General features: G+C 39.3%; 1 protein-coding gene across 1 annotated transcript in view; it reads left to right on the top strand.

Annotated features, from left to right (window-relative positions):
* Positions 1–27,759, top strand: part of LOC137652936 (dynein axonemal heavy chain 7-like) — a 170,904-nt gene that overhangs the window by 7,166 nt on the left and 135,979 nt on the right. The window contains exons 7-25 of the mRNA XM_068386330.1: positions 185–317; positions 886–1,007; positions 3,127–3,277; positions 3,983–4,187; positions 14,171–14,412; positions 15,520–15,660; positions 16,117–16,245; positions 16,924–17,037; positions 17,374–17,501; positions 17,871–18,027; positions 18,903–19,049; positions 19,302–19,517; positions 19,908–20,111; positions 20,428–20,546; positions 21,083–21,212; positions 22,462–22,623; positions 23,119–23,255; positions 23,645–23,890; positions 24,206–24,404. Of these exons, the coding sequence (XP_068242431.1) occupies positions 185–317; positions 886–1,007; positions 3,127–3,277; positions 3,983–4,187; positions 14,171–14,412; positions 15,520–15,660; positions 16,117–16,245; positions 16,924–17,037; positions 17,374–17,501; positions 17,871–18,027; positions 18,903–19,049; positions 19,302–19,517; positions 19,908–20,111; positions 20,428–20,546; positions 21,083–21,212; positions 22,462–22,623; positions 23,119–23,255; positions 23,645–23,890; positions 24,206–24,404 (3,082 nt within the window). The remainder of the gene's footprint in view (positions 1–184; positions 318–885; positions 1,008–3,126; positions 3,278–3,982; positions 4,188–14,170; positions 14,413–15,519; positions 15,661–16,116; positions 16,246–16,923; positions 17,038–17,373; positions 17,502–17,870; positions 18,028–18,902; positions 19,050–19,301; positions 19,518–19,907; positions 20,112–20,427; positions 20,547–21,082; positions 21,213–22,461; positions 22,624–23,118; positions 23,256–23,644; positions 23,891–24,205; positions 24,405–27,759) is intronic.

The raw sequence follows: 27,759 nt of genomic DNA, 5'->3' as shown, positions 1-27,759 counted from the left end.
AAGGTACCCATCAGTCAAGTAAGAAAGTGGCAGATGAATTTTACATCGGCTGTCATTTCTATTGGGTAATAGTGTTCATAATACACTTTATTCTGACTGTTTATTCTAGGATTAATTATTTTGTTTTTATTGATGAATCACTATACAATATTAGATATTAACGTTTGCTGTATTCTAAATACAGGACTGCCATGGGTACATGCCAGAGCCTCCTTCAGCAACTGCAGAGGGACTACGAACACAACATGAGGAAGGTGGCTGTGGATTTTGTCCTTAACTCGGGAAAGCCCAGACCTAGACCGATAGTATCCAGTGAGGTATGGAAACATCCAGGTTACCATTTCTTTTTCAATCTAATAGTAGAGAAAACATGCAACCTAATGCCTTTATCTATTCTACCCCATTTCATATTTTCATTTGCTCTTTATTCTTATAAAGTTTTACTTTTGACTCATGTTCTCACCTTTGACCAATGCATGATTGTGATCATATTTTTGTGTGTGTATTACTTTGACTAGTCTTCCATTTACTCGATTCATCCCTGGCATAATAGAAACTGGCAAAGTCAGTGGTTGGGGTTGCCTGTTCTGTCAGCCAAGATGTGATAGAAATAATCTAAGCTAGGCCCTTAAGTTTGCCAGCTCTATTGACTTGAGCATTACTGAGCTTACTAGGCTGCCTTTCCGATTGACATTTACATAATAAAAATGAGCTCAAGTAAGGGTCTTAGGGTTCCTCTACTATTAGTCATATGATAACAAAACTAGCTAGGTAAGGGCCTAAGGTTGTCAGCCCCACTGGCCTTATAATAATGACAACCATTGTGATCACCTTACTTTTGTACAAGGATAATTCCTTAACGAATAATATTTGCTGTAATTCCAGGAGGATAATTCAAGAGTGGCTTTGGAGACGTGGAATCCTTGTAGGAATGCTATCAGGAAGAACTTGCATCTACTGAATCCATGCATGCTGCAGACATTGGAGCTATGGTATCGTGAGTACAGGTAAGGTATTTTTATTGCCGACTTTGTCAATAGAATATCCTGAGTGTGAGTGAAGAATTAGCATTGCAAAATATTGAAATATGTTATAAGTATAGATGAAAACTGTAGGTAATGTACATGTTCTTTTGTTGTTATTGGTATGAAAGTGATAGGAGTAATATTTGCCAATAAGATAGACAGACTATTTTTGGATTTCTTGTTAGAGCACTTTCAGTAAGACATTTTTGACCTGTCAAATACCTAAAAATTGGCTATATATTCAAGTACCCTTAGTGGAGGAGGCCTTCCCTAAAAAATTTCTCTATTTTATATTATTTTTCATCTTGTTGATACAGTCCACCCCCACTCTTCATGATGGTTAGGTAACAGAGACAGGCATGAAAAGCCTGAATTCACCTATCTTTGGTGCCCTAGGGTGGGATAACTCCTAATCTAACCTAACAACTCGCTGCCCATTGCCTATGCTCAGATAATTAACACCAAGTAGTGTTTAATATTGTTTTTACTTGGTTTTTTCACAGTATAAGTAGTTTGTAATTAATTCAGTAAGTGTACAGTACTTGTGCACACATGTACACTACAACTGGACATGGTAAGGCTACAGTACAGTACGTAACACTACAGTACAGTAGGTTTTGCCCTGACCGGAACTATAATTTTACCAAGTAGTCATTATGCACTTACAGTATAACAACAAAACACTGTTGTTCCTATCTAGTAATACTGTATAATACTCACTGAGACTGTAATGTACGGTATGTACAGTAATATATGTACAGTACTATCACTACAGTAAAGATTAACTGTACCGTAAGTGTTTGCAGTTTTCGTTCGGACCACTTGACTCACCACTATACATTACAGAAATTCTGTACTGTACAATATGTATACAATTTAAAATGACCTATGTGTACATATTTTATACGACCGCTAACGATTTTCATACAAAGTTCTACACAGTCTTGAAGCATGATTCAACACTTGATGTGTCAGCGTTGTCCCAGTACTGTAGGAAATTGCATATCTACAGTATATTACCCCATAAATATAAACAATGTCCAGGAGTACAGTATGTACTACTGTATATGAATACATAATTTTTTTATTTGAAAACATGATTATGCTCAAAAAGAACTGAAGAGGGAGATACACGCGTGAGGAGTGACGAGAGAAGACTGATGAGTAAGGTTGCCATTTCTGATGTTGAATACGTGTTACATGAATTTCCAAAAAGCGCTAAATCATATTTTAACCCTTTTACCCCCAATGGACGTACTGGTATGTTTCACAAAACTCATCCCTTTACCCCCGTGGACGTACAGGTACGTCCTTGCAAAAACTGCTATTTACATTTATTTGCATATTTTTGATAATTTTATGAGAAACTTCAGGCATTTTCCAAAAGAATGAGACCAACGTGACCTCTCTATGACGAAAATTAAGGCTCTTAGAGCAATTTACAAAATATATATTGCAAAATTTGCTTAAAAAAAATGCCTGGGGTTAAGAGTTGGGAAGTTCCAAATAGCTTGGGGGTAAAAGGGTTAAGATATAACATTGATAAAGCTGAAATTGCTACGATAAGTTAGATTGAGAAGAAAGAATCTTAAAGGCAACCAGTTTATCATATTATGTACTATCAGTGGGAAAAGTTATATATTTTGTGATGGCGTAAAATAGTGAAACCGTGCCAGATAGTAAATACGTGCTAAATTTTCCAGAAAATCCCGCCGCAAGAGTATGTCTCACGATTATTTAATTTTTTATCTAATAAGGCTTACCGTTCTCTGTGTCGCAATCTAGCGAAATCACAAAGCATAAACTCTCGTAATGCGGCGGCTGACTGTATTACTTTGATATTTTTTATATCTGTTGTCATGTTGACAAATCAACTGGGTTTGGTATTTTTCTGATGTCGTATTTCTAACATGCTTATTTGCTGTACAGTATTAGTCTTAACCACCATCTCCAGCTATTTATTAAATGTTCCTTTTGCCCAGGTTATAAGATATTCTATATTTGGATATTCAAATTAATCTACCATTTCAAACTTATTCCTCATACTTGTGGGAGGAACACATACATATAACAGATCTTTTATTTGGTATCCTCTCAACAGTGGCCTTCGTGTGGTGGACATCCGGGATGTGATGAATGGACACGGAAGTATGGAACTTGAAGAGTTCGTGAATGGCGTCTCTGACCAACTGGATCATACCAATGAGACTCTGACAATGTGGTTCACCCAGATACAGACTATCTTTTACAAGGTTAATAATGAGTAGGAAATTAAGAATTCTATTCGTCAAATAACATATATATTATTTCTTCCACTATACCTTTTTTATTTAAAGTGCACAACTTAGTCTATGTCAACTTAAAACCAGTTATTTAGAGTATAAACTTTGAGAAAATATCTGTAAACACAATCACTGGGTGATTCTCTTAAGCAAACTCATTTTAGCAAGTGTTATTGAAGGTTTGAAAAGTTGTTGTAAAGTGAACCATCTCAGCTCAGGTAACTTTTATTTTGCATTTTCCCTATGCAAAATAATTTTGTGTTTGATCTTCCTGTTGTCAGCTATACTTAAGTTGCTCATCCTGCCTGCAATCCACCATAGTTTAAAAAACAAAACATACCTAATGCAATGCTTAGCCCAATAGAGGCATAGTGAAATGTCAATGAAGAGTTCCTATCCCTGAAATTAAACCTGGGTACAAATTAAATGATTCTACAGTATAGAGATAATCTTAGGCATAGGTTTGCTATATATTAAGCATTTTTACTACTTATCCTCAGCCACCCAACCTCTTTAATATTGCTTAGCTCCAAGTCTCACTTTTATCAAGAGAACAGACCCTATAGACAAGCAGTAACCAAACCTAACCTAACCTAAGCTAAGTATTTATTAGCAAAATTTAGAGGTCTCACAGAGTTACAGTACTTAATGTTGTCACTAATGATTTCACTTCAGGGTTTCCAAAGAGGGCAAATGCCTGGCTTCAGTCAGCCCGGACGTCTGGCTTCCTTCTGCAATGCAGCTGTCACCATCATGACTCACAACCTCCAGTCATTGTGCCTCCTATCGGTGTTCACTGTGACATCGTCTCTCTGTGGGGCCGAACCCAATCTTCACGATCCAGCTTCCATAGGACTTTGGTCCAAAGTGCCTACTTCAGGTGAGCTCAGTGAAGTAATCATTCTTATTATTATTATTATTATTATTATTATTATTATTATGTATTGCATAATAATATATTTTTGGGCTCAAGCCATGGCGTCCTGATGGAAGGTTCCTTTTTGGTAGCTTCCTTGGGTATAAGACTACTAAGATATTCCCAGAGAATTTAACCACAGGTTATCACAGAATTCTAACTTCTGGAGCGAGTATCTCAAAGGTTTCCCTTTAAGACATCGTATATCAACAGGGGACGCATGTCTGAACGCGCCACATAGCTATCTTCACCCCGAACAGAGTTAATGCTTCGGTGTGTAAGGGCTGAGAATAGCTGGGAGCCGCTCCACAGCCAATCTCACTCGTGGCTACTACTGATACTCGAGACGTAAACAAACGGACGCCATTGCTCAAATGACGTCACGCCCGTCTTCATCCTTTGTTTAGTAGCTGCCCTACTTAGACGGATTTTCCCTGTGTTACCTTTATCGTTTTGCATCTTCGTTATGTCGTTACCTTCAGCCTCGCCTTCTTCTGGAAAGTTGAGTACAAGGTTCCAGTATTGTTTAATTAAGCTCTGGCCGTAAAGTAAATATTACTTTCCGAGATAATTGCTGTTTTGTGGCAGAGCTGTGCCTCTACCGGACCCGCCATTTTATGGCGTCGTTGTTGTTATGCATGCCTTATCTAGTTAGCCACAACAACACTTCCGGCCTCTTTTACTAATCGAATACATTAGTTTATTTAGTCTTCATAGCTAGGAACTTTTATATCGTGTTTCGACGCTTTTTATCGGTCATCGATTGACCTCATACCAGTCGGCTACTATAGCCCCCAGGCCAGGAGCCTACATACAAGTGTTCATGCATGATTTATTAGTGATCCTAGGCTAAGTTATGAAGATAGTGGCATTATTTTACAATACTTTAGACAGTGATGCAAATGTTTTCGCCTTCAGGGACCATATAGGGGATAGGCTAGTCAGTGACTCTTTCTAGCCTAACCTACTTGTAGGACCCCTATATGCTTCCTTCATCCCCTGCCTTGGCATTCCCTCTATTTAGCCTTGATTCCTTTTCTGAGTAAAGGGATCAATTGTCTAATAGAGTATATATCGCCTCTCTGTCCTCCCTAAGGGAATGAACCTCCCTTAGGGTTGCGTCCGAGAGTGAGGTTAGGCTAGCCCTACCTCTATGGCTAGGATTGTCTACGACTTTCCTGCGATAGCGATATGTCTTCTTCCTTTCCTAGTTCAGGACTTTTAGCCCTGCTCTAGGTTGGGTTAGGAAGGTTTCTCTGTTCCATGCTGAAACTGTACTCATGCACCGTTTTAGCCGACCTGCCTTATCTTAGGTTAGGGAGTGTCCTCCCTTTCCCTAGTGGCCGCTCTGGTACAGAAACCCTTCCTTGGAAGACTTCTCTCTTCTCCCTCCCCACCTATCTCTTGTATAGCCTAGCCTATGCTTAGGTTAGTCTATACCCATCTGTCCCCTGTCCTACAACTCCTCCCTAGGGTGGAGTAGTAGGGCTACCCGAGCTTCCATGTGCAGTCCGCTCTGGTACATATACCTTCATAGTGTCCTATGGGGTTAGTTGCTAGAATAGTTCTGCATATGGGAGTCTCCCCCCCCTTTTGTTGGGTGTCCCCTAGCCCTCCCTTGGGCTACCTTGCTCCCGGTCCTCAGTGACCCCTGCTCCTGGATGTTAGAGCCTGCCTCTATCATGGGTACACCCTCTCAGGGGAGGGGGGGATGTTCGGAGTCCATGACGGAACTTCCTGCATTCCTTCCCTCCCCCCTGTCTCTCTCCCTATCCGGGTGCCGGTCTCTTGCCGCCTCTATTGTCGGCAATACCTGCCTCCTACCTTGGTGACTCTCCCTAACCTTGCCGCCAGCCCCCCGTGTACCGAGGGACTGCCGGCTGCCGCCGGCTACTACCGGTGGCTCTCCTCCTCCTAGCTTGTCGTCCGCTCGCCGGTCGGCCGCCGGGGTGCCGGCATCTACTGCCGGCAACCCGGTACCGCTTTAACCATCCTTATCCCAGTCACCAATCCGGCATCCTCCGACTGCCGGAGCCGCCGCTCCCCTGCCGGCGTGCCGCCGCTGTACCGGCGGCCGCCAACCTGGTATATGACTGACTTTAAACATTGTCTGTCCTAATGCCAGAATCTCTGCTGGAGCGAACTCCGGCATGCCGGCGGCTTGCCGGATACCCCCGGACGCGTCAAGAATACTTGCACCCCCTTCTTTTAGCTATCATATGACAATGATAGCCCTATACCGCAAACAGATAGACTGTTTCTACTATTAAGATCAGTACCTTGGTACTGTTCTGTTAGTGATCATGCTGTCTCTTTGCATTCTTCTAATTCCAGCATACTGCGTGCATCTTAGCGCGGCTGGTTGCCAGAAGCAGTTACCTTAAAAGGAGGCCTTCTAGCCCCTAGCTTGGGACCGAATGATCTCGGTCCCAATCTTGCCCTTGGGTTTTTTCCACGGAATTCCAATATACTATGGAACTCTAAGGAATTATATCCGGTGCCTTCGATCACTCGGATTATCCAAGGACCAAGCTTATGGTAACCAGCCGGGCGAGATGCATGGAGTATGTTCTCCTTTACTATTTCAATCTCTATGCATCACACCCTTCCTTAAGTTAAAATTAATAATTAATATTAACTTAGTTAAGAGCCATTCTTATGACTCCCCCATACTCATTTTCTCTTTCTTCCACAGGAGGAGCAGATGAAGTGTGATTTCGCCTTCTGCGCTGTGAAACGCCCGCAGTTTTACGGGCATACGGCTTGCAGGACTCACGCCCCTTGTGCAGACAAGAAAGGGGATTTGAAGTTTTGGAATCCACTGAACTGTACGGTCTGTCAGGCTCACCTAGTTGAAGCCTTCCATAACCCTCCCTCAGCGGAGATCAGAGACATTTCTCGTGAAAAGCTACGCAAGTGGGTGCGTGGCTTCCAGAAAAATGCTACCGGACCTTACCTGGCCACCGAAGAATTGAGGTCACTTTTGTTCCCTAAGGCCTCCCCTGATTCAGTGGTACCCAAAGACGTGATCCCCACTGTCCAAATTACGGTGGAACCTGATGTAGTCATGGCTCAGTCCATGCACGAGTGCCGTTTGGATTCCGAAGATGACGAACAGATTTCGGATGTCTCGGAAGACACGGAGAAAACGCTTATGGCTCAAGGAGCCGAAGATGACGAAGACAAGGTGGAATACGCCGAGTCGGAGCAAGAGGTCGCTCCTCCGTCCATCCCCCCTCCTACTCCTACACCGACGGAAGTGTCTATTCCGTCTACCTCCTCGACCCCGATCCCTCTTCTTCAACTCAAGAATTGATCCGACTGATTAGAGCCGTCATGGACGACAGGTTGAAGGAGAACCAGGAGTCCATCAGGTCCATGATAGGATCCAGAGAACCGAAGAGGATTTCGGTTAAGGATCTCCCCGCTTGCTCACATGCCAACCCGTGGAGGTATGCTGAGCATATGGTTATTGCGACCGGCAGGATCTTCGTCAGTGATAAGATCGGCACGGTCCCTTTGGAAGACGTGGAGTTCTTCCCAAACTTTGAGGCCTACCCGGACTGTTACGTCCGTCTTCGTTCCGAACCTGCCTCGAAGGAAGAGACCGAACCTAAGGAAGAGATAGTGTTCGATCTCGCAAAGGCCCAGGCTATGCTAGCCGCCGCATTCAAGAGTAGAGGCTTTACCTGCTCTAAGCTTCCGGCCCTGAGCAAGAAGCACCCTACTCACGTCGCACCTGAAACTGCGGTTCTTCCATTCCTGGAAAAGGCCTTAGCTGCATGCCTTAAAGCTGCGGATGAAGGGAAACCCTGCCCTGCATTGGAGGAGTGCAGACCCTTCTCCATAGTGACCCCCCCTGACGCTCGACACTGGAAAGATGTCCAACATACTTTCGTCGTGGGAAGGCTCGATCCTGACGTCGCCGGACATCAGTTTAATGAAGACCTCCCTAAGCTCAACGATCACCTCCTTCGTCGGGAACAAGATACGAAGGAGAGGCTTGCAGCATCCCTATCTCATCAAGTCCAACTCGAAGTTATGGCCTGTGACACCAGAGTACCAGACCACTACATGGTACTCTCCAAATCCCACTTGTTGACTGTAATGAAGGACTTGTACCACTTCATAAAGGCTCGAAGAGCCTGTCGTGAATTCGTGTTTGCTGGTGCCACCGTGAAACACGAACCCCGGAGGCTGATTTCCTCCAACATCTGGGGAAAACACCTCTTTCCTTCTGACCTTGTGAAGGAAATCACTGACAGAGCCGCCACGGAGAATAGGAACCTTCTCCACAAGTGGGGCATGTCCAGAAAAAGGAAACCCTCTCAGGACGACGGACCTCAACCTAAGAGGAAATCCCAAAAGCAAAAACCCCAGCAACGTCAACAAAGACGTCAGTTTCCGGGACCCGCTACCTCCCAAGTGGTTGCCCAACCACAACAGACCTTTCAATTGGTCCCCCAACCGGTGTTGTCACAGTCACCGGTCCTCACCCCTGCCTTCGAGCAACAGTCAACTACCTTTCGTGCCAAAGGTAGAGGCTCATTCAGGGGTGCAAGCAAAGACGCCTCTCGCCGTCCCTCCAGAGGTAGAGGAGGAAAGGGAGCTAGCGGCCGAGGCAGCAAGCCCTCGGGACACCAGAAGCAATGAAGTGCTTCCGGTGGGAGGAAGACTCCGCCAATTCCAGGATCGTTGGACCTTCGATCCCTGGACGCACAGCATCGTCAAGAAGGGTCTAGGCTGGAGTTGGACTCAACCACCCCCAATCTTCCAGCAATTCTTCCAACAATCAACCCCCCTTCTGGAAGAATATGTTCTAGACCTCTTGAACAAGAAGGTGATAAGGAAGGTAAAGTCCACCAGGTTCCAAGGGAGACTGTTTTGTGTCCCCAAGAAGGACTCAGACAAACTCAGAGTCATTCTGGACTTATCCCCCCTCAACAAGTTCATAGCGAACGACAAATTCAAGATGCTGACGCTTCAACAAATAAGGACCCTTCTACCTCGAGGTTCCTACACGGTCTCCATAGACCTGGCGGATGCCTACTGGCATGTTCCAATGAACCATCACGCTTCCTCCTACCTAGGATTTCGACTCCAAAGGAAAAGCTACGCCTTCCGGGCCATGCCCTTCGGCCTCAACGTGGCCCCTCGGATCTTCACAAAACTGGCGGATGCCATAGTACAACAACTCCGCTTACGAAACGTCCAGGTGATGGCCTACCTCGACGACTGGCTAGTATGGGCTCCATCGCCCGAAGATTGTGCAAAATCTTGCAACGAAGTTACCCAGTACCTAGAACACCTGGGATTCAAGATCAACGAGAAAAAATCTCGCCTCTCTCCAGCTCAGAAGTTTCAGTGGTTGGGAATCCACTGGAACCTTCAGTCACACCGCCTTTCCATCCCCCAGAAGAAAAGGAAGGAAATAGCAGGGTCTGTCAAGCGACTACTGAAATCCAAACGCATTTCAAGACGACAGCAGGAACGAGTTCTAGGCTCTCTACAGTTCGCCTCAGTGACAAACCCAGTGCTTCGTGCACAGCTAAAGGATGCCGCGGGAGTCTGGAGACGTTCGTCATCCATCGCTCGAAGAGACCTTAAGAGACGGCTTCCAAACAGACTGCGACGTCTCCTAAAGCCGTGGTCGGAAGAAAAGGCCCTGAAAAGGTCCATTCCTCTCCAACACCCTCCTCCATCACTCAACATCCACAAGGATGCTTCACTGGAAGGTTGGGGAGGTCACTCCCACCAAAAACAGGCTCAAGGCACCTGGTCTCCCCTGTTCAAGACGTTCCACATAAACATCTTGGAGGCCATGGCGGTCCTTCTAACACTGAAGAAGTTATCCCCGCCGCCCTCGATCCACATCCGTCTAACCCTAGACAACTCGGTGGTAGTTCGTTGTCTCAATCGCCAAGGCTCAAGATCGCCCCAGATAAATCAGGTGCTTCTCCCAATCTTCCGTCTGGCAGAGAAGAAGAAGTGGCACCTGTCTGCAGTTCACCTACAAGGATTCCGCAACGTGACAGCGGATGCTCTATCTCGGACAAACCCGATAGAGTCGGAATGGTCTCTAGACGCAAGATCGTTCTCCTTCATCTCTCACCAAGTCCCAGAACTTCAGATAGATCTCTTTGCAACGAGCGACAACAATCAACTTCCTCTGTATGTGGCCCCGTACGAGGACCCCAAAGCAGAAGCAGTGGATGCCATGTCACTGGACTGGAACAGATGGTCCAAGATCTACCTGTTCCCCCCCACCAACCTTCTGTTGAAAGTCCTCTCCAAACTGAGAACCTTCAAAGGGACAGCGGCCCTAGTGGCTCCCAAGTGGCCCCGGAGCAACCGGTACCCCCTGGTCCTGGAGCTACAGCCCAAGCTGATCCCTCTCCCGGGCCCAGTTCTCTCTCAACAAGTACAGAAGTCGACTGTCTTCGCTTCATCATCGAAAATCAAGGACCTTCATCTCATGATTTTCTCTCCCTAGCCGCAAAGAAGAGGTTTGGGATCTCGAAGAAAAGTCTGGACTTCCTAGAGGAATACAAGACCGAATCCACGAGACGGCAATATGAATCATCCTGGAGGAAATGGGTCTCCTTTGTCAAGACAAAAAATCCTAAAGAAATCACGATTGATTTCTGCATGTCCTTCTTTATTCACCTTCATGGACAGGGATTAGCAGCCAATACGATATCAACCTGCAAATCAGCCTTGACTAGACCAATTCTATATGCTTTCCAAATTGATCTGTCCAACGACATCTTCAACAAACTACCGAAAGCATGTGCTCGTCTACGCCCAGCACCCCCACCGAAACCGATCTCCTGGTCACTAGACAAGGTACTCCATTTCGCCTCCAACTTGGACAATGATTCATGCCCTCTCAAGGATCTGACTCAGAAAGTTATATTTCTATTTGCTCTCGCTTCAGGAGCTCGAGTCAGCGAAATAGTGGCATTATCAAGAGAAGAAGGACACATCCTGTTTACCGATACAGGAGAAGTTACCCTCTCCCCTGATCCGACGTTTCTCGCCAAAAATGAATTACCCACCAAAAGATGGGGCCCTTGGAGAATATGCCCCCTGAAGGAGGATGCCTCTCTATGTCCAGTAGAGAGCCTCAAGGTCTATCTTCGCAGAACTTCAAACTTTGGTGGAGGCCAACTCTTCAAAGGAGAAACATCGGGCAGCGACCTGTCACTGAAACAATTAAGAGCGAAAATCACCTACTTCATTCGCAGAGCGGATCCGTACAGTACACCCGCTGGTCATGATCCTAGAAAAGTGGCTTCATCTCTGAATTTCTTTCAGAGCATGGACTTTGAAAGCCTTAAAAACTTCACGGGCTGGAAGTCCTCGCGAGTTTTCTTTAAACATTATGCGAAACAAGTGCACGAAGTCAAACATTTTGTGGTAGCCGCAGGTAGTGTTATGAAACCTGCACCTAACTCTGCGTAGAACAGTGAGTTACTTGGGACTCTAACTCTTCGGGTGCCTATGTTGACCCTCGAGCGATTCATAGTGATGTCGAAAAACACTTAGTGCTTTTATAACTGTTCTTATCCCAGGTAAAATGTCATAGTGTCACACAAGTGCCGCATGCCCTGAGCATGATGTGTTTTTAATCAAAGACTTGCGTTCCTCGAGAACGAGTACCTACTAATAATCTTGAAATTCCTTTTCAGATTCAAGAGCAAGCCTTTATTTCTATGTACATTATAATTACTGTAAATGATCTTTACTTATTGCTGTAAATTAATCAATTTCTGCATTTGTGAAATAAAATTTCTATTTTATTACTTGTGCGTCTCAATCAGCTCCTACTTACTATGAAATACATACCTGTCATAGTTTTATTTATTCCCCCTTTTCCTTATGGTTATGAAGAAATTAAGATGCTTAATCTTAAATTATATTCACTCTGATTATGTAAGGTTCCAACACGAATACTTACTTTTGATACCCGGGAGATGAACTCAATACACAGTGCCCAACCACCACTGGTTTAATTTCAGAATGTTCCTATACAAATACCAAACATTCAGCTTCATCTCTAAGTTCTTCAAGTTCTTCTATCAGGATGAATAGCCCTTCAATACCACTTTGACGTCGGCATAGCCCATGGGAACTTCACTGCCAAGGGGGGCAGGATACTTCTTCCCTATGGTTCTTTATCAAAGATTACTATGCTGTTTTGTCAATGCCTTGGCACTTACTACTAGGGGAAAATCTACCACGATACATTGATTCTCTGGTACTCTTCCATCAGGACGCCATGGCTTGAGCCCAAAAAACGGATTTTGAGCGAAGCGAAAAATCTATTTTTGGGTGAGATAGCCATGGCGTCCTGATGGACCCTCCCTACTACTTCGTCCAGTTTTTTGTTCCCACCCTGTGCTACTGTATCATGGTGATGGGCAGCAACTGGCTTCAGGATGAAGACGGGCGTGACGTCATTTGAGCAATGGCGTCCGTTTGTTTACGTCTCGAGTATCAGTAGTAGCCACGAGTGAGATTGGCTGTGGAGCGGCTCCCAGCTATTCTCAGCCCTTACACACCGAAGCATTAACTCTGTTCGGGGTGAAGATAGCTATGTGGCGCGTTCAGACATGCGTCCCCTGTTGATATACGATGTCTTAAAGGGAAACCTTTGAGATACTCGCTCCAGAAGTTAGAATTCTGTGATAACCTGTGGTTAAATTCTCTGGGAATATCTTAGTAGTCTTATACCCAAGGAAGCTACCAAAAAGGAACCTTCCATCAGGACGCCATGGCTATCTCACCCAAAAATAGATTTTTCGCTTCGCTCAAAATCCGTTTCTTGTTTCTACCAATATCATTCATATTTTGGTTATTAATATCTCTACTCTAAAGAATAAGAAACTACACTAATATGATGAGATAAATTATTAAAGTAAATAGTACTCGCCTTCAATGCGTAAACAAATATTGCCAGAAAAGTGTTATAACCATTCCTATTTCACCACATGAATTGTTTCGAGAAGCGAGCCAAGCTTTCTATTCCCAAAGAGAACCAATTTTACTGTCATTTTGAGCATTTCTTCTAAGAACCTCTTGACTCATACCAGAACTTTGTTAGGTTTGATGTGTATTATTTTCCTTCATTTTGAAATAAGGTCTAATGATCAGATCATTACTTTAACCACGGTATTTCAAAGCTCCATTTTTCCAATCTTTATTTGTGTCTTGGCCTATGGTATTCAATGTCTTAATTACCTTTAATACATCTTCAGCAGTCACTGTCACAACTATTCTAATTTTTAAGTTAACCCTTTTAAGACATGCAGTATTCAAATCTGCCTCTTTTCTCTCCTCCAAATTAAAAATTCTTCTAAACATAAACTCTATTCGTCTATGATTGCATTCATGTCAGACAGCACCTATTCTCTTTCCTATGTATACTGTATATATATATATATATATATATATATATATATATATATATATATATATATACTGTATATATATATATATATATATATATATATATATATATATATATATATACTGTATATATATATATATATATATAAATATATATATATATATATATATATATATATATATATATATATATATGTATATATATATATATATATATATATATATATATATATATATATATATATATATGTATATATATATATATATATATATATATAGATATATATATGTATATATATATATATATATATATATATATATATATATATGCATATATATATCTATATATATATCTATATATATATATATATATATATATATATATATATATATATATACACTGTATATAGATGCATGTGTCTTCCCCAGTAGAAAGAACCATTTGTATTTTATTTCTTCTTTTAGTCTTTTTGCCAATTTGTCTCCCTTACAAAATTTAAAATAAAAATCATACAGGTAAAATTCCTCCTCCACAGGTCGAATACCTGTAGCAGGCGCACGTCCCATATCTGTTTGTGCAAAGGGCAGTGAAGAAACCAGTACTACTGACGAAGGACTGGGAGAATCACTTGCAGATGCTGGGTCAGATACCAACAGATCAAAAAAAGGAGATGAGGGTGAGGAGAGTGAGGAGGTCGTTGCTCCACCTCCAGGTTCCAGCGGGCATCCCAAGAAACCAATGCTCTTGAAGCTTCACCTGCTCCTCTCGGGGAAGAACGTAAGACGTTATTATTATTATTATTATTATTATTATTATTATTATTATTATTATTATTATTATTAGGCAAGTTACAAACAACTCAGGCTTGAAAAGCAGAATACTACAAGCTCAAGGGTTAGAGCAGGGTAAAAGTCTTTAAAGAGTTTAGTAGATTTTTCAAAATCGTTTTAGCCAATGCTAATGGATTTGACTTGAGCTTAATTGGTATATCAACTTTTGTTTAGATCAGAGGATGATCGATTTACCTGGATTTGCTTTGGTCAGCTAATTATAGATTTATCAAAATTTGTTTTGGAAGGAAATTATAGATTTATAAAGATTTGCTTAGCAAGAAAATTACAGATTTATCAGATTTGCTTAGATCAGATTATAAGTTATATCGAGATTTACCTAGCAAGATATTTATAGATTTATCAAGTTTTGCTTAGCAATAGAATTATAGATTTATCAAGATCTGTCTAGCAATGAAATTATAGAATCATCAAGGTTTGCACAGCAAGAAAATTATAGATTCATTATTTACTTAGATCAGAGGACAATACTTTTATCAAGATTTCCTTAGCAAGAAATTTATAGGTTTATCAAGATTTACTTAGCAAGAAAATTATTGTTCAATCAAGATTTGCTTAGGAAGAAAATTATTAATCAATCAAGATTTGTTTACATCGGATATAAAATGTGCATCGGCATTGATCAGCCAGGAAAAATTGGATTTGCTAACCTATTTTAAGGTCAAGAGCTTAGTATATTTATAATCTTTTTATTACAATTTAGTAGATTCATTAACATTTTATTAGTGGCTTATTTAATTGTTTTGTTGTGATGTTATCAGAATGTATGCTAATAGCTTTGTTTAAATTTCCAAAGTCATAAAAATAATAGAATAACCAAGGTTGGCCTATAATAGTCATGCTGATTTATCAACATTCTCCCAAACCCCAAATCAATTACCTTCTATACATTTTTCGGTATGTGATAGATTTTGCCTTGATTTTCCAATCCAGAAAATATCCCATTTAAAATTTGTCCATTTTAGAGTTAGCATTTTTGTCATTTCAGAGTACGTACAGTAATTCTGTTGTAATTCTTTCTTGTGTTGAACAGGTGGTGTTCAAACCAACATTCCAGGAAGTGGAGAGTTCCCTCATTGCCTTGTACAGCAAGATCATCAAGTTAAGCATGTCTGTCCCGCGCCTGGAGACCAAGCTTTTCGCAGAGTGGGAGGGCCGACAGGGGAATATATCGGTGAGCTGTTGGGTTTTGATTGTGGTTACCTAAACCAAGGGATTACCAACTTGAGGGTTATTCAGTTGAATATTATTTTCACCTATTCAAATCTAGTGTGGGAATTAGTGAGCCATTTTCTTTATTTATCAAATCATAAAACTTGCTTTTTAAAGGGATATGTCTACTTGCAGGATCACAAAAAAACATTGTTATAAAGTTTGGAGTGATAACTGGTGGGGAATATAAAGAGAGTTTTGATTCTCTCTCTCCATGTAACTATATGTAAATGATATTTATTCATATATATTTATATGTATAAACACACACAGACATGCATATATATATATATATATATATATATATATATATATATATATATATATATATATATAGTAAGTATATTGTATGTATATAAACAGGAATATATATGAATTGAAAGATAAATGTTTTAGTGCAATATTTACTTCTTTCCAGCCAGTCATCCAAGATTCTGTGGTGAAGTGCTTAAAAGAGCAGGTTCTGAAAGAGATCTCCAACTCGAACGTGCCTCCCCTCCACCATGCCACCCACTACCACAAATACAATGATCTCATCAGTGGCAAAGTGAGTAACTCTAGTTATGTCATTACGTTATGTACCTGTTGTGAAATTTTAATATGAGCTGAAGAAGACTTTGTATGTTTCTTTCTTCTTGCTGAATATTACAGTGCTGCAGCTCATTTAAGATAAAGGGTAGGATAATACTTATGAATGAATGATTACATATATGCATACACACATATGTACGTACTATTCATATTGATTTTTCACAGCATGAAGTCTCCTCCCCTATCAGGAGGTGGCTCAAGAAAAAATATCACTGTGTGTATGTATGTGTGTCTACATACACGTATACATACACCACAAACACACATTCATATATATGTATATGTATATATATATATATATATATATATATATATATATATATATATATATGTGTGTATATATATATATATATATATATATATATATATATATATATATATATATATATATATATATATATATATATATATATATATATATATATATACAGAATATATGTACAGTATATTTATATTTGTATAAAAAACCATGAACTGTTAAACTTTTCACACAGGTGCTGTGTTATATATTCCAGAAATATTTGACAAAAATTTGATTATGTCTTCGTAAGTAATGACAATAACAGGAGTATCATATTACCTTGTTTAACATATGTTATCATAATTGCAACTGAACCTCCATTCCTATTTCTAGGCTGAAGAAGATGTTCAAGAGTTCATGGCTGGGGACCATCCTTTTGACGCCTATGTGCAGAAACTGGTCGAATTTACCGAACTTAGAGCCGATATTCTGCATTCTTCTGAACAAGTAATGGACCATCTATGCCTTTACATTTTTTTCATTTACTTCTTCACTTGTAGCCCAATTGCTGTTGTAGTTATAGAGTAACTGAAAAATAAACACCGCTTGTCAGGTTTTTATTTACATTACATTCATTGAAGATATAATCTGTGCATTTGCATCTGTTTATATTCATGCATTTTTATGCCTTAACAAAACCACAATGCCCAAAATTAATATATTTTACTCAAAAGACACACTGAAGTTCCTCCGATTTCAAACTACTCAATCATAAGAAATGACAAAATTACGATACATATTGTACATTTTATTCCTCCCCTCATAACAACTATCCTTCTTCAGGCGGTGGAGTTGGGCCCTTACGAGGTTCACTGCGAAGCCCTAGTCGCTGCCCTCGTTAAGAGAGTGACAAACCTCCGGAGGGAGATGCTGATGCATCTCCATCATCAGTATTGCACAACTGCTGAAACGTAACGAGCGTCTTTATTTATTTGTTAATTCACTAATTATCTAGTTATTTATGTATAGATTTATTTGCCTATTTATTTGTTCACTTATCCATTCATATATTTGCATATTGATTGATCTATTCATTTATTTATTCATTCATTTATTTACTTATTAATTTGTTTATATATCCTTCTTTTATTATTTCACTTATTTCTTTATATATTAGTTTATTTACTATTTAATTTATTATCTCGTTTATTGATTAATAGCTACTATTTTATACTCATTTAAATGCTTATCTAATCTACTGCTATGTACCAATCTTCAATTAGCCATCATTTTATGATATATGAGAGATTAAACTCAATTCTATCTTCTCAATTTTCCAGATTATGCAATGAGCTTAAGGTAATTACCGAGAGAGCTCTGAGCACACCTGGAGATACGTTGGAGCTCATGGAGCACAAAGCTTACATGGAAGACGTCATGGAGAATCAGCTCCAATTGTTGGAAGACCGCGTCTGGGGCCTTCATACTCAGCTTCAGGTGAGAACCCTGAAGCAACCTTTATCTTTTTGGGATGTGAATCTTTTGGGGTAATATAAAGTAGCATTTAACTTTTATATTTTCAGGGCAATAGGAACCATGAATTTACTTGTCGCATTTTGGATGATGGAACTATAAGTTAACTTGTCTTTTTTGGGGGCAGTGGAACCATTGGTTTGTCTCTTTTTTGGGGTCAGTGGAACCATAAATTAGACTTGTCTCTTTCTTGGGTAATGGGAACAAGGAATTTGGTATTCTCTTTTTGGGGTATTAAAACCATGAATTGCCTTTGTATTTTTGGAGTTAGTTGATAACCAGGAATTGATTTGTTTTTTATTTTTGGCGCGGGGGGGGGGGGGGAGGTTGCCCAATGGGAGACATTAATGGGAGTAGCAAATTAACTTATTTCCTTTTTGGGGTAATGGGAGCCATGAAAAACAAGCCATGAATAAATTCAGTTTATGACCTCTCCTTTTGGAAAAAACAAATCATGAATTTCCCTCACTTTTATGTAAGGCAAACCATGAATTGGCCTCATTTCTAGGAAAGGTAAATTATAAATTAACCCCTCACTGTTTTAGACTTAGTTTACTTTGAAATAACTTCTCGTTTTGGAGAGAGCTAACCAGTTGACTATCAATTTTCTTTTTGCATTCAGCAAACCATGAATTAGCCTCTCTTTTCTGGCAATACATTTGAAAAATTTGCATTCACACTTCTGAATCCTGGAAAATTTGAGGCTTAAGCGTTACCCATGTTAACTGCAATGTAATTCAAGTTTTTTCTTCTCTCTCTCTCTCTCTCTCTCTCTCTCTCTCTCTCTCTCTCTCTCTCTCTCTCTCTCTCTCTCTCTCTCTCTCTCTCTCTCTCTGTAGTTTTTGGCAGAGAATATGTCTCTCAGCTCAGAGGAGTGTAACGACGCTGTCCAGCCCCTTGCTTGGTTCATCAGACTTCCTGAAGTTTTTCGTCTTCACCTTCAGATCATCACTGAGAAAAGAGCGGAATACGAAGCAAATCTCAAAGTGAGGAGGACGAGAATTTTAACCTGTTTAAAGATACATTAGTTTTACGGTAATGAATATTGATGAAAAAGTTGACGTATCAAACAAACTTATAAGAATTTTTCTAGAATCCATCATCATTTTATTATATTTATATACTGTAACTGTTTCTAAGTTTCCCAATATCTCAGATAATTTCAACATTCATAACTATTGATATCAATCTTAATCCATTTATGACTAATGCAGAATATCTTTTTCCAATGCATTCAGGAAAGAAGAGAGAAGTTCCAGGAAGAACTGGCCGAATATGCTGTGCAGCTGGAAGACTTCCAGACCCTTGGAGACCATAATGAAATTCACGAGTACCTCCGTCGAGCAAAGGCCCTCCACGCTCGTCTGGATCATGCAGCTAATTATACTGACCAGATCAACAAAGAAGAAGAAGCCCTTTCTTGGAATTCAACGCATTATCCTTTGAGGAAGCAGGCAATTCTCCCTTGTTTTCTATCTGTTTAATCATTGCTATTTTTTTATTATTCATTCGTAAATATTCATCTCTCTCTCCCTCTCTCTCTCTCTCTCTCTCTCTCTCTCTCTCTCTCTCTCTCTCTCTCTCTCTCTCTCTCTCTCTCTCTCTCTTACATGATTTTAATCAGCCTAATCCATTTTATGAGTGCTTTCCTATATCTTCAACACCATAAAACTACACTCCTCTAGATTTAAAAATATGCAGAAGAACTTCTAATTATTTTCCAGCTATTTTTTCTATAACTGTTATATTATAAAGATGGCATTAACTTTACTTATCCCACTAATGAACCCATCTCAGAAACCTCCAATCTCAAATACTAAATTGACTCGAGATACTATTTTCAGATATCAGACCGTCTGGCTCCTTTCCTGAAACTCTACGAAGTAGGCTGTGAATGGTCTGACCGCTTGGAAGAATGGCTTCACTCTCCAGTGGGTACCCACGACCCTGATGTCATAGCTCAGGAGGTTGCTGGCACTTGGAGAATAGTTTATAAACTAGAGAAAGGTCTGGGAGACATTCCAGCAGCTAAGAACCTTGTTATTGCTGTAAGTAATGCTTGAGCCATGTTTTGTAACAATATGTTACTGTATACTATAAGAAAAATTTTATTTCATTAGAAACCTTTTTTATTTTTCATGCCTGTCTTACTATGTAAAAAAAAATTAGTTAATGTATAGCTTTGTTATGAAAGCAGGCAGCTTTGTGCATATTTCCTTTAATAGGTGCACATTTAAAAGTAATAATTTGTTCATTCCAACTTTATTTTCTAAACTGGAAAGGCTGTTGCTCCATAAAGTTTCCAGACCCCAACATATTTGATTGAGTTTTGATATAGTTATTAGAACTTCCTTCCCCTTATAGGTTCGACAACGGATCGAAAGTTTCCGTGAAAACTTGCCTTTGGTCCAGACACTTGGTAATCCAGGACTGAAAGAGAGACATTGGGAGAAGATTTCAGAGGTTGTTGGATATCCTCTCAGGTCAGTTAACATAAGATCTGTTAAATAACTGCTATATATCCTCTCAGGTCAGTTTGTTCAAGAACTGCAAGGTTGGATAACCTCTGCACTTTGTCTTAAAATTTGGAAGAATCTGTAGAATTACCTCTCATGTCTACTGCATAAGATCTCTTCAGTTCTTAGGTCAGCTTGCCTAAGATCTCTAGTGGAACTATTCATTACCTCCTAATGTCTATTTATCTGTGATTTTTAATCTAAATTATAAACATCCAATCTTGTTAGGTTAACTAAGATCTTTGCGGTATTTGTTATTCAACCCCTTAGATCAGTTTGCCTAAAGAATTACCATGAGGTAGATATCAGCTTGAATTTATAATGATATGTTAATGTTAAGTGAAAACATATTTTGTGTACTGAACGTAATCAAGAACTACAGTTTGCTTCTTATTCATTCCAAGTCAAGGTTTTCATGAAAGTGTTCCTAAATAATAGGATACATATTGCATACCAAATATTTTGTATTGTATTTTATATTTCCATTTTTCTCATCTTCATAGGGCTGATGCCACAACAACCCTTCAAAGGCTTATTGACTCCAATCTTGAAGATTATCTAACAAAGTTTGAATCAGTGTCAGAAGCAGCCTCTAAGGAGCACGTCTTCGAAAGGAATCTTGAAAAGATGAAGGTATGATCAATAGAATTTGAGTGTTTGTTTAAAGGTTGCTCATGAATAATAGAGGTAAGGGATAGCACAATGTCCTAGATGCTGACCATGTATGTTATTATCATTATTATTATTGTTATTATTATTATTATTATTATTATTATTATTATTATTATTATTATTATTATTATTATTATTATTATTATTATTATTATTAGCTAAGCTACAACCTGGGTTTGAAATGCAGGATACCATAAGTCCAAGGGCTCCAACAATGAAAAATAGCAGAGTGAGGAGAGGAAATAAGAAAATAAATAAACTATATGAAAAGCATTAAATGAAAAATATAACTTTTCTTAAGATCAGTAAAAACGGTAAGATAGATCTGTCATATATAAACTAAAAGGAGACTTATGTTCGTCTGTTCAACACAAAAAGATTCACTGTAAGTATGAACTTTTGAAGTTCCGCCGATTCAGTTGCGTAGACTTAAAGGCTTCTCTCTACCGGAAACAAGGCTCAAATTCCTACCCCATGGATTGCATATCAGAGACATTTCCAATTAGATTTCCCAACCATGATGGGTATACTGTATTGTTATTTATTATCTACCGTAAACATTAAATGTTATAAGAATATAATCTTAAATGTCACTACATAATTGGAAAATGTTAAGCAGTAGAAGAATATGAAGGTTTTATCTGTGAGGGTGCATGTCTGCCCAGTTAAATGAAGAGGCTTTTTAAGAATTTTGTTTTTTCTTTATTAGGAGGAAGGTTTTTGTGGGCTTTAGCAACCATCAGATTTTCTGTCATTATCTTGATTTCTTACCTGTGATAGATTTTTCCATGGTCCCTTAATTAACATCTATAATTTCTAGCATTCCTAAACTGTCTTCTCAATAGCTGATTTTATTATTTACATTTAATTAAGGGATTTTGACAAAGGAAAAATCTATTTCTGGGGAGATACCTGTGACGCCCGGTGAAAAGGGTCCTTCTTCTCACTTTTCTGATATAAATCCTTCCAAATATACTAGAGAAAGCTAAAAGCATGGAATGCAGAGGTTACTACCCTCGCGTGAGCACCCATTGGGTGTCTTCTCAATAGTGGATTTTATTATTTACATTTAATTAATAAATTCTTATTTTCCTAATACTCAATTTTAAGTTTACTTGGAAGGATTTGGTAATGGGCCGATTATAAATGTACTTAATGACAAGAAATTTTCGTGCAAGACATTTCTTCGACATCTTTTTGTCCTCTCCAGAATGAATGGCAAGAGATGGACTTGGTGTTGAAACCTCATCGAGAGACAGACACCTGGGTGCTGATTGGCGTTGAAGATATTCAGTTCCTTCTTGATGATCACATTGTCAAGACACAGTCCATGAGGTCATCGCCATTTATTAAACCTATTGAACAGGAAGTGGTAGGTAACGTCTAAATAATGACTATTAGTCAGTGAAAACCCAGTTTTATTATGTTTTCAGATACAGTAGTAGAAGTAATTGAAGTAGCTGATACATTTTCATGTTTTTGCTACAGATTTTCTCCTTAGGAATCCCAACAATGAAAAACAATCCAAGGCAAAACATAGATACTTTGGATGCAGTAACTTATTTAGATGCATTTTTCAGTGCTGGTTTAAATTCAATGGGTCTCAGCAGTTTTTCATGTATTGATATTGGTAAAATTTAATTATATAAGAGGAAAAGTATTCACAAAACTGAGTTACTTCTCATTTAACAAAATGAAAATAACTAAATATCCACTGGTAGTCACTGAATTTTAACAGGAAGTTACTGATAACAACGAATTACTACATTTATTCCCACAGGTGATTTGTTTTTACATGAAACACTGGAAATGATTATCCCAAGCTCTTGATTTTTTAAATACCTAAAGTCTATCTCACCCTGTACAGGCTGCCTGGGAAACAACACTGGCCCAGCTCCAGGAGGTCTTGGATGAATGGCTTAGAGTTCAAGCAACCTGGATGTACCTGGAACCAATCTTTGGGTCACCAGATATCATGGCTCAGATGCCTGAAGAAGGGCGCAGGTAATAAGATAATGAAGTGACGAGAAGTTTTAGTTTCTGTTTTATTTCATTTGTCCAAAGTAGATTTTCAAATAACTTAGGTAGAGAGGAGAGTGAATATATATTTAATTTTCAATCTGTTTATCTTTTCATTGACTTTCACTGTTCCCAGATTTTAAAAATTTGGCAGTTCCCATCTTTCTTATCCTGATTGGTAGATTGATTCAAGATTTTCCAGTTTTGTGACATTGATAATTAAGGTCATGCTTTATAAGTGGGTTAAGTGAAGTTCCACCCTGAACTATAACTTAGAAAATACTAGCAACTTTAAATAGCCCTAATCTTTTAGTCTTCATCAGACATAGGCGAACTCTTCCAATCCTCCTTCTAACTCCTGTAAATCCTTTCAGATTCAATACAGTGGATAAGACATGGAAGGACATCATGAAGAGCGTCCGACAAAACACACGTGTTTTGTCCATCCTCGAAGTAGACAAAATTCTGGAAAGACTTCGGAAGTCTTCAGAGTTATTGGAACTAATCCAGAGAGGACTCAATGAATATTTAGAGAAGAAACGTCTTTACTTCCCAAGATTCTTCTTCCTTTCCAATGAAGAGCTTTTGGAGATTCTCAGTGAGACCAAGGATCCTAGCAGGTGAGAAAGGGAACTGATATTGATAATTCATTTTAAAAGCATATGAAGGTAATGTTTATGTAGTTAGCTATAATTAGTATCTTCAGATTTCCTTTTCTCAGAAAAGGATAGTTTTTATAAACATATTAAGCAGTTTAGATGATTTTTATTGTTGTATTTTGTTTGACATCAGTATTTCTATTTTACTTTTTCACATACACTAAGGGTCATAACTGTGGAAGCTTCTGATGTGATTGTTTTCATAGTATTCTTGTTTACATATCCATATTCAAACCATCATTTCTAATTATATCATAATTTTAAACCTAATCTCAGGGTACAACCCCACCTGAAGAAGTGTTTCGAAGGCGTGAACTCCCTGGACTTTGGTGAGGATCTTGAAGTTGTTGCTGTCAGGTCAAGCGAGGGTGAGGTCATCACTCTGACACAGGTCATCAGCACAGCTAAAGCAAGAGGACAGGTAGAAAAGTGGCTTGTGCAATTAGAGGCCAGTGTTAAAGACAGCATAAAAAAGGTAAGATGGGCATTTGATTGGTTACAGCATTTAACAAGTTCTTATGGCGGTTGCAAAAGTCTCCTTGCTTGATAAGTGTTATGCAAAAATCCATAGAAAGGCATTACAGTATTAGGATGTCTGAGCTTTATTGTGGCTGGATGATGTTTATTCTTTTTCTTCTTCTTCTTCTTTGTCTACATCTTTTCCCACTTCTATTTGGGGTGAATGTTTCTGGTCAGCTTTCTCCATCTACCTCTGTCCCACACATCACCGGTTAATCCCTTTGATCGAAGGTCATCCTTGATACAGTCCACCCACCTTCGCTTTGGTCTCCCTCTCCTTCTCGCTCCCTGTACCTCCATTTCCATCACTCTCCTCCCAATATACTGTTCATCTCTTCTCATGACATGACCATACCACCTCAGTCTACTTTCTTGGATCTTATCTGATAGTTTTCTAACTCCTGTGGTACCCCTAATTACCTTATTCCGTATCCTATCTCTTCTTGTATCATTAAAATTCTAACAAATCCTTGTTAGAGTAACCAAACTTTTAAGATGATTTTAATCAGGTTTAGACATTCTTTTTGAAAGAAATTAGTATTGTTATCCATCATGCATGCCATGTATCTAATAAAATGTTTTTTTTTTATGTGACACAATCTATACGTGGTTGCTGTCACTCAGATCAAGAAGTAGCATTTTGTTTACATTGTTTCTTGGATGGACAGCTGTTTATGCCACTGAAAGGCAGATCATACATTTACTTCATTTTTCATGGGTAGTTGCATTCACTTACCAAGGCTGCATAACAGAAATTCTTATTATCCCTTCGGTAAATTTCTCTTTGACTATAGCATTAGATTTACACTTTGTTTCTTCAGAAACAAAATGCCAATCACAGTACTGTATGTCCCAACATTACTGGAGTACTGTATGTCGAGGATAAAGTTGTATGTGGTTATATTTACCTATGTATGTCCACCTTTGCTGTAACTTGAGTCATATGTTGTGTTTCAAATAAGTTTACCAATCGTTCAATTTATTTATATCTAACGAAAGCTTCTGAAAAAAAGAATATTCTTGAATCTTTTGACCTCTCCTAAGTTCAGGGTAGCCTGTTTTTTAGGAACACAATTATGACTTCAACTTGACAGCTAACCTGACTCTGCCCTTGATTCCAGTTTGATTAAGTTTTATTACCACCATTTTCAAAAGGTTTTCCTTCATCAATTTCTGTAGGGAGAAAATTCAAGGTAGCATGAATATTAGATTTATTTCCAAATACTCCACCAAGATCTACCGAAAGAATATGTGAAATTGTATTGAAACATCTTACTAGTGTATTGAAACAAACTGTTTGTATCCCTTTCAACAAATGTTTAATACCCTTTTGAATCAAAATATCTTATTGGAAACTTTTTTGTGGGGTTAGGGTGGAATAAATCTTATTTTTATTAGATAAATCTCAAGTTTTATTAATCAAATAAGCCTTGTGGCTTTTATAAATGAAAATTCCTGGAAAAGGCTTCCATAAATTATCTATTAGCAAAAGTCATTGAAAGAATATATATCAGTATAGTGTTTCAGAAAAAATCATCTTAAGCTTTCAGTCTGTGCAAAGAAGTATCACTGGAAGTTGCAAGTTGCAGACTTTCAGAAGCTGAAACTCTTTCAAATGATTACCTGTCATATGGAAGCCAGGCAAAATTTTTTTTTATTATATTTTTATTTATATAAAGATTTCGATGGAATCTTGGCTTCAGATCAAATGATCCTTTTGTTGTTCCATGAATCCAGAAGATTTCCTAAGTTTCAATGCCTTGGTAGACAAATAAAGAGACAGTCTTCCTTAGTTATCAATGTGATAAAAAATTTACTGTGCAATAAAAAAGTTCAAAAAATTACATCCTAACAGCCTATGATTATGGTCCATCCAAGTAACTATACAAACAAAAGCATTATTTATTACTTAGTGACAATCAAGAGTCCCAATTATTAATAATCTTTTGATCTGGTTTAATATCTAGACAGCTGAAGTAGCGACTTTTTATTGTCAGGATTTTCAAAGTTAATGATAGACATTTTTAAATATTAAACTTAGCCGGTGAATATATAATAGCTGACGTCTCCGACGGCTCGACAGAAAAACACAAAAACTCGCGAGCGATCGCCATGAAGGTTGTGGGTGTGCCCACCAGCGCCAACTATCGGCCAGATACCGCATATACATGTAAACAGCTCCAGTTCTTCTCTGTCGGTCTTGTCGACAAGTTGATTCCATTACTCGCTGTTGACCTGGAGTTTTTCGTCAGTCTTGGTGAAGTACTTCTTTTTGGTTTTGAGCTTTCGCAGTGCAGGTGTTTTTATCTTCAATTTAAACTCTTGAACTCTTTTTTGGATAGATTTTATTGTTGATGACTTTGGATTGTTTTTTGGACTTTCTTTGACTTTTCAAAATGGCTGACCCTTCTCCAATTCCTAAATTTCGTAAATGTAATGCTAGGGATTGTAACAAACGTCTTCCAAAGGCCTCTCTCGACCCACATACTGTGTGTTCTAATTGTCGGGGTAAAACCTGTCAATTAGGAGATCGGTGTGATGAGTGCGTGGTACTTTCGGAATTCGACTGGCTAGAGTATGATAAGTATTCTCGTAAGCTAGAGAGAGATAGGGTGAGGAGAAGTTCCTCTAGATCATTAGAATTTTCCTCCTCCCATGCCCCTGAACCTAATCCTTCCCCTGTAGTAGTTGTGCCTGAACCTTCTACTAGCACTCATGAACCATCAATGCGGGATATGTTACGTGCCATTCAAGCTTTGGGCGAGAGAGTTGAATCTTTAGCTACGGACCGTAATCAACTCATGGCGGATGTAAAAGAGTTAAAGTGTCAGAGTGCCACATTAGAAAATCGTGGGGATAAAGTGATTAGTGCGCAAAGTGTTATCAGTGTTGCGACCGAGGGTTCGTCTGTTCGTGCCTGTCGTTCGCCTAGTCCGAGACCTCTTGCAAGCTCCCATGCACCAGGGAGAAGTAATGTCGTAGGACTTATGGGGACGAGAGGCTTTAACCAACGAACAGACGTTCCCTCTATGGTTTCGGGCGTGTCTCGTCAAGACCGCCCCTACCATAAGACGAGCGAGGCGGTTTTCTCCTCGTCATCCGAAGGCTTCTCGCGTAAGAAACCGTGGAGCAAGGTTTCGAGACCCTTAAAGCGGAAGTCAGTCCCTTCAGGACAGGTCCATTGGGACAGCTCTGACCCTGTGCAGTCATCGGAAGACTGCTCGCCGCCTAAACAGAAGCGTAACACAGGCTCCGAGAGTCTTAGTGTAGGCAATGTTTTGCAGTCACAGACGTTACCATCGTCTCGACCC

The sequence above is a fragment of the Palaemon carinicauda genome, chromosome 14, assembly GCF_036898095.1.
Source record: "Palaemon carinicauda isolate YSFRI2023 chromosome 14, ASM3689809v2, whole genome shotgun sequence".
In the NCBI taxonomy this organism is placed as follows: domain Eukaryota; kingdom Metazoa; phylum Arthropoda; class Malacostraca; order Decapoda; family Palaemonidae; genus Palaemon; species Palaemon carinicauda.
The sequence above is the reverse complement of the archived record's forward strand: the minus strand, read 5'-3'. Positions and strand labels throughout refer to the sequence as shown.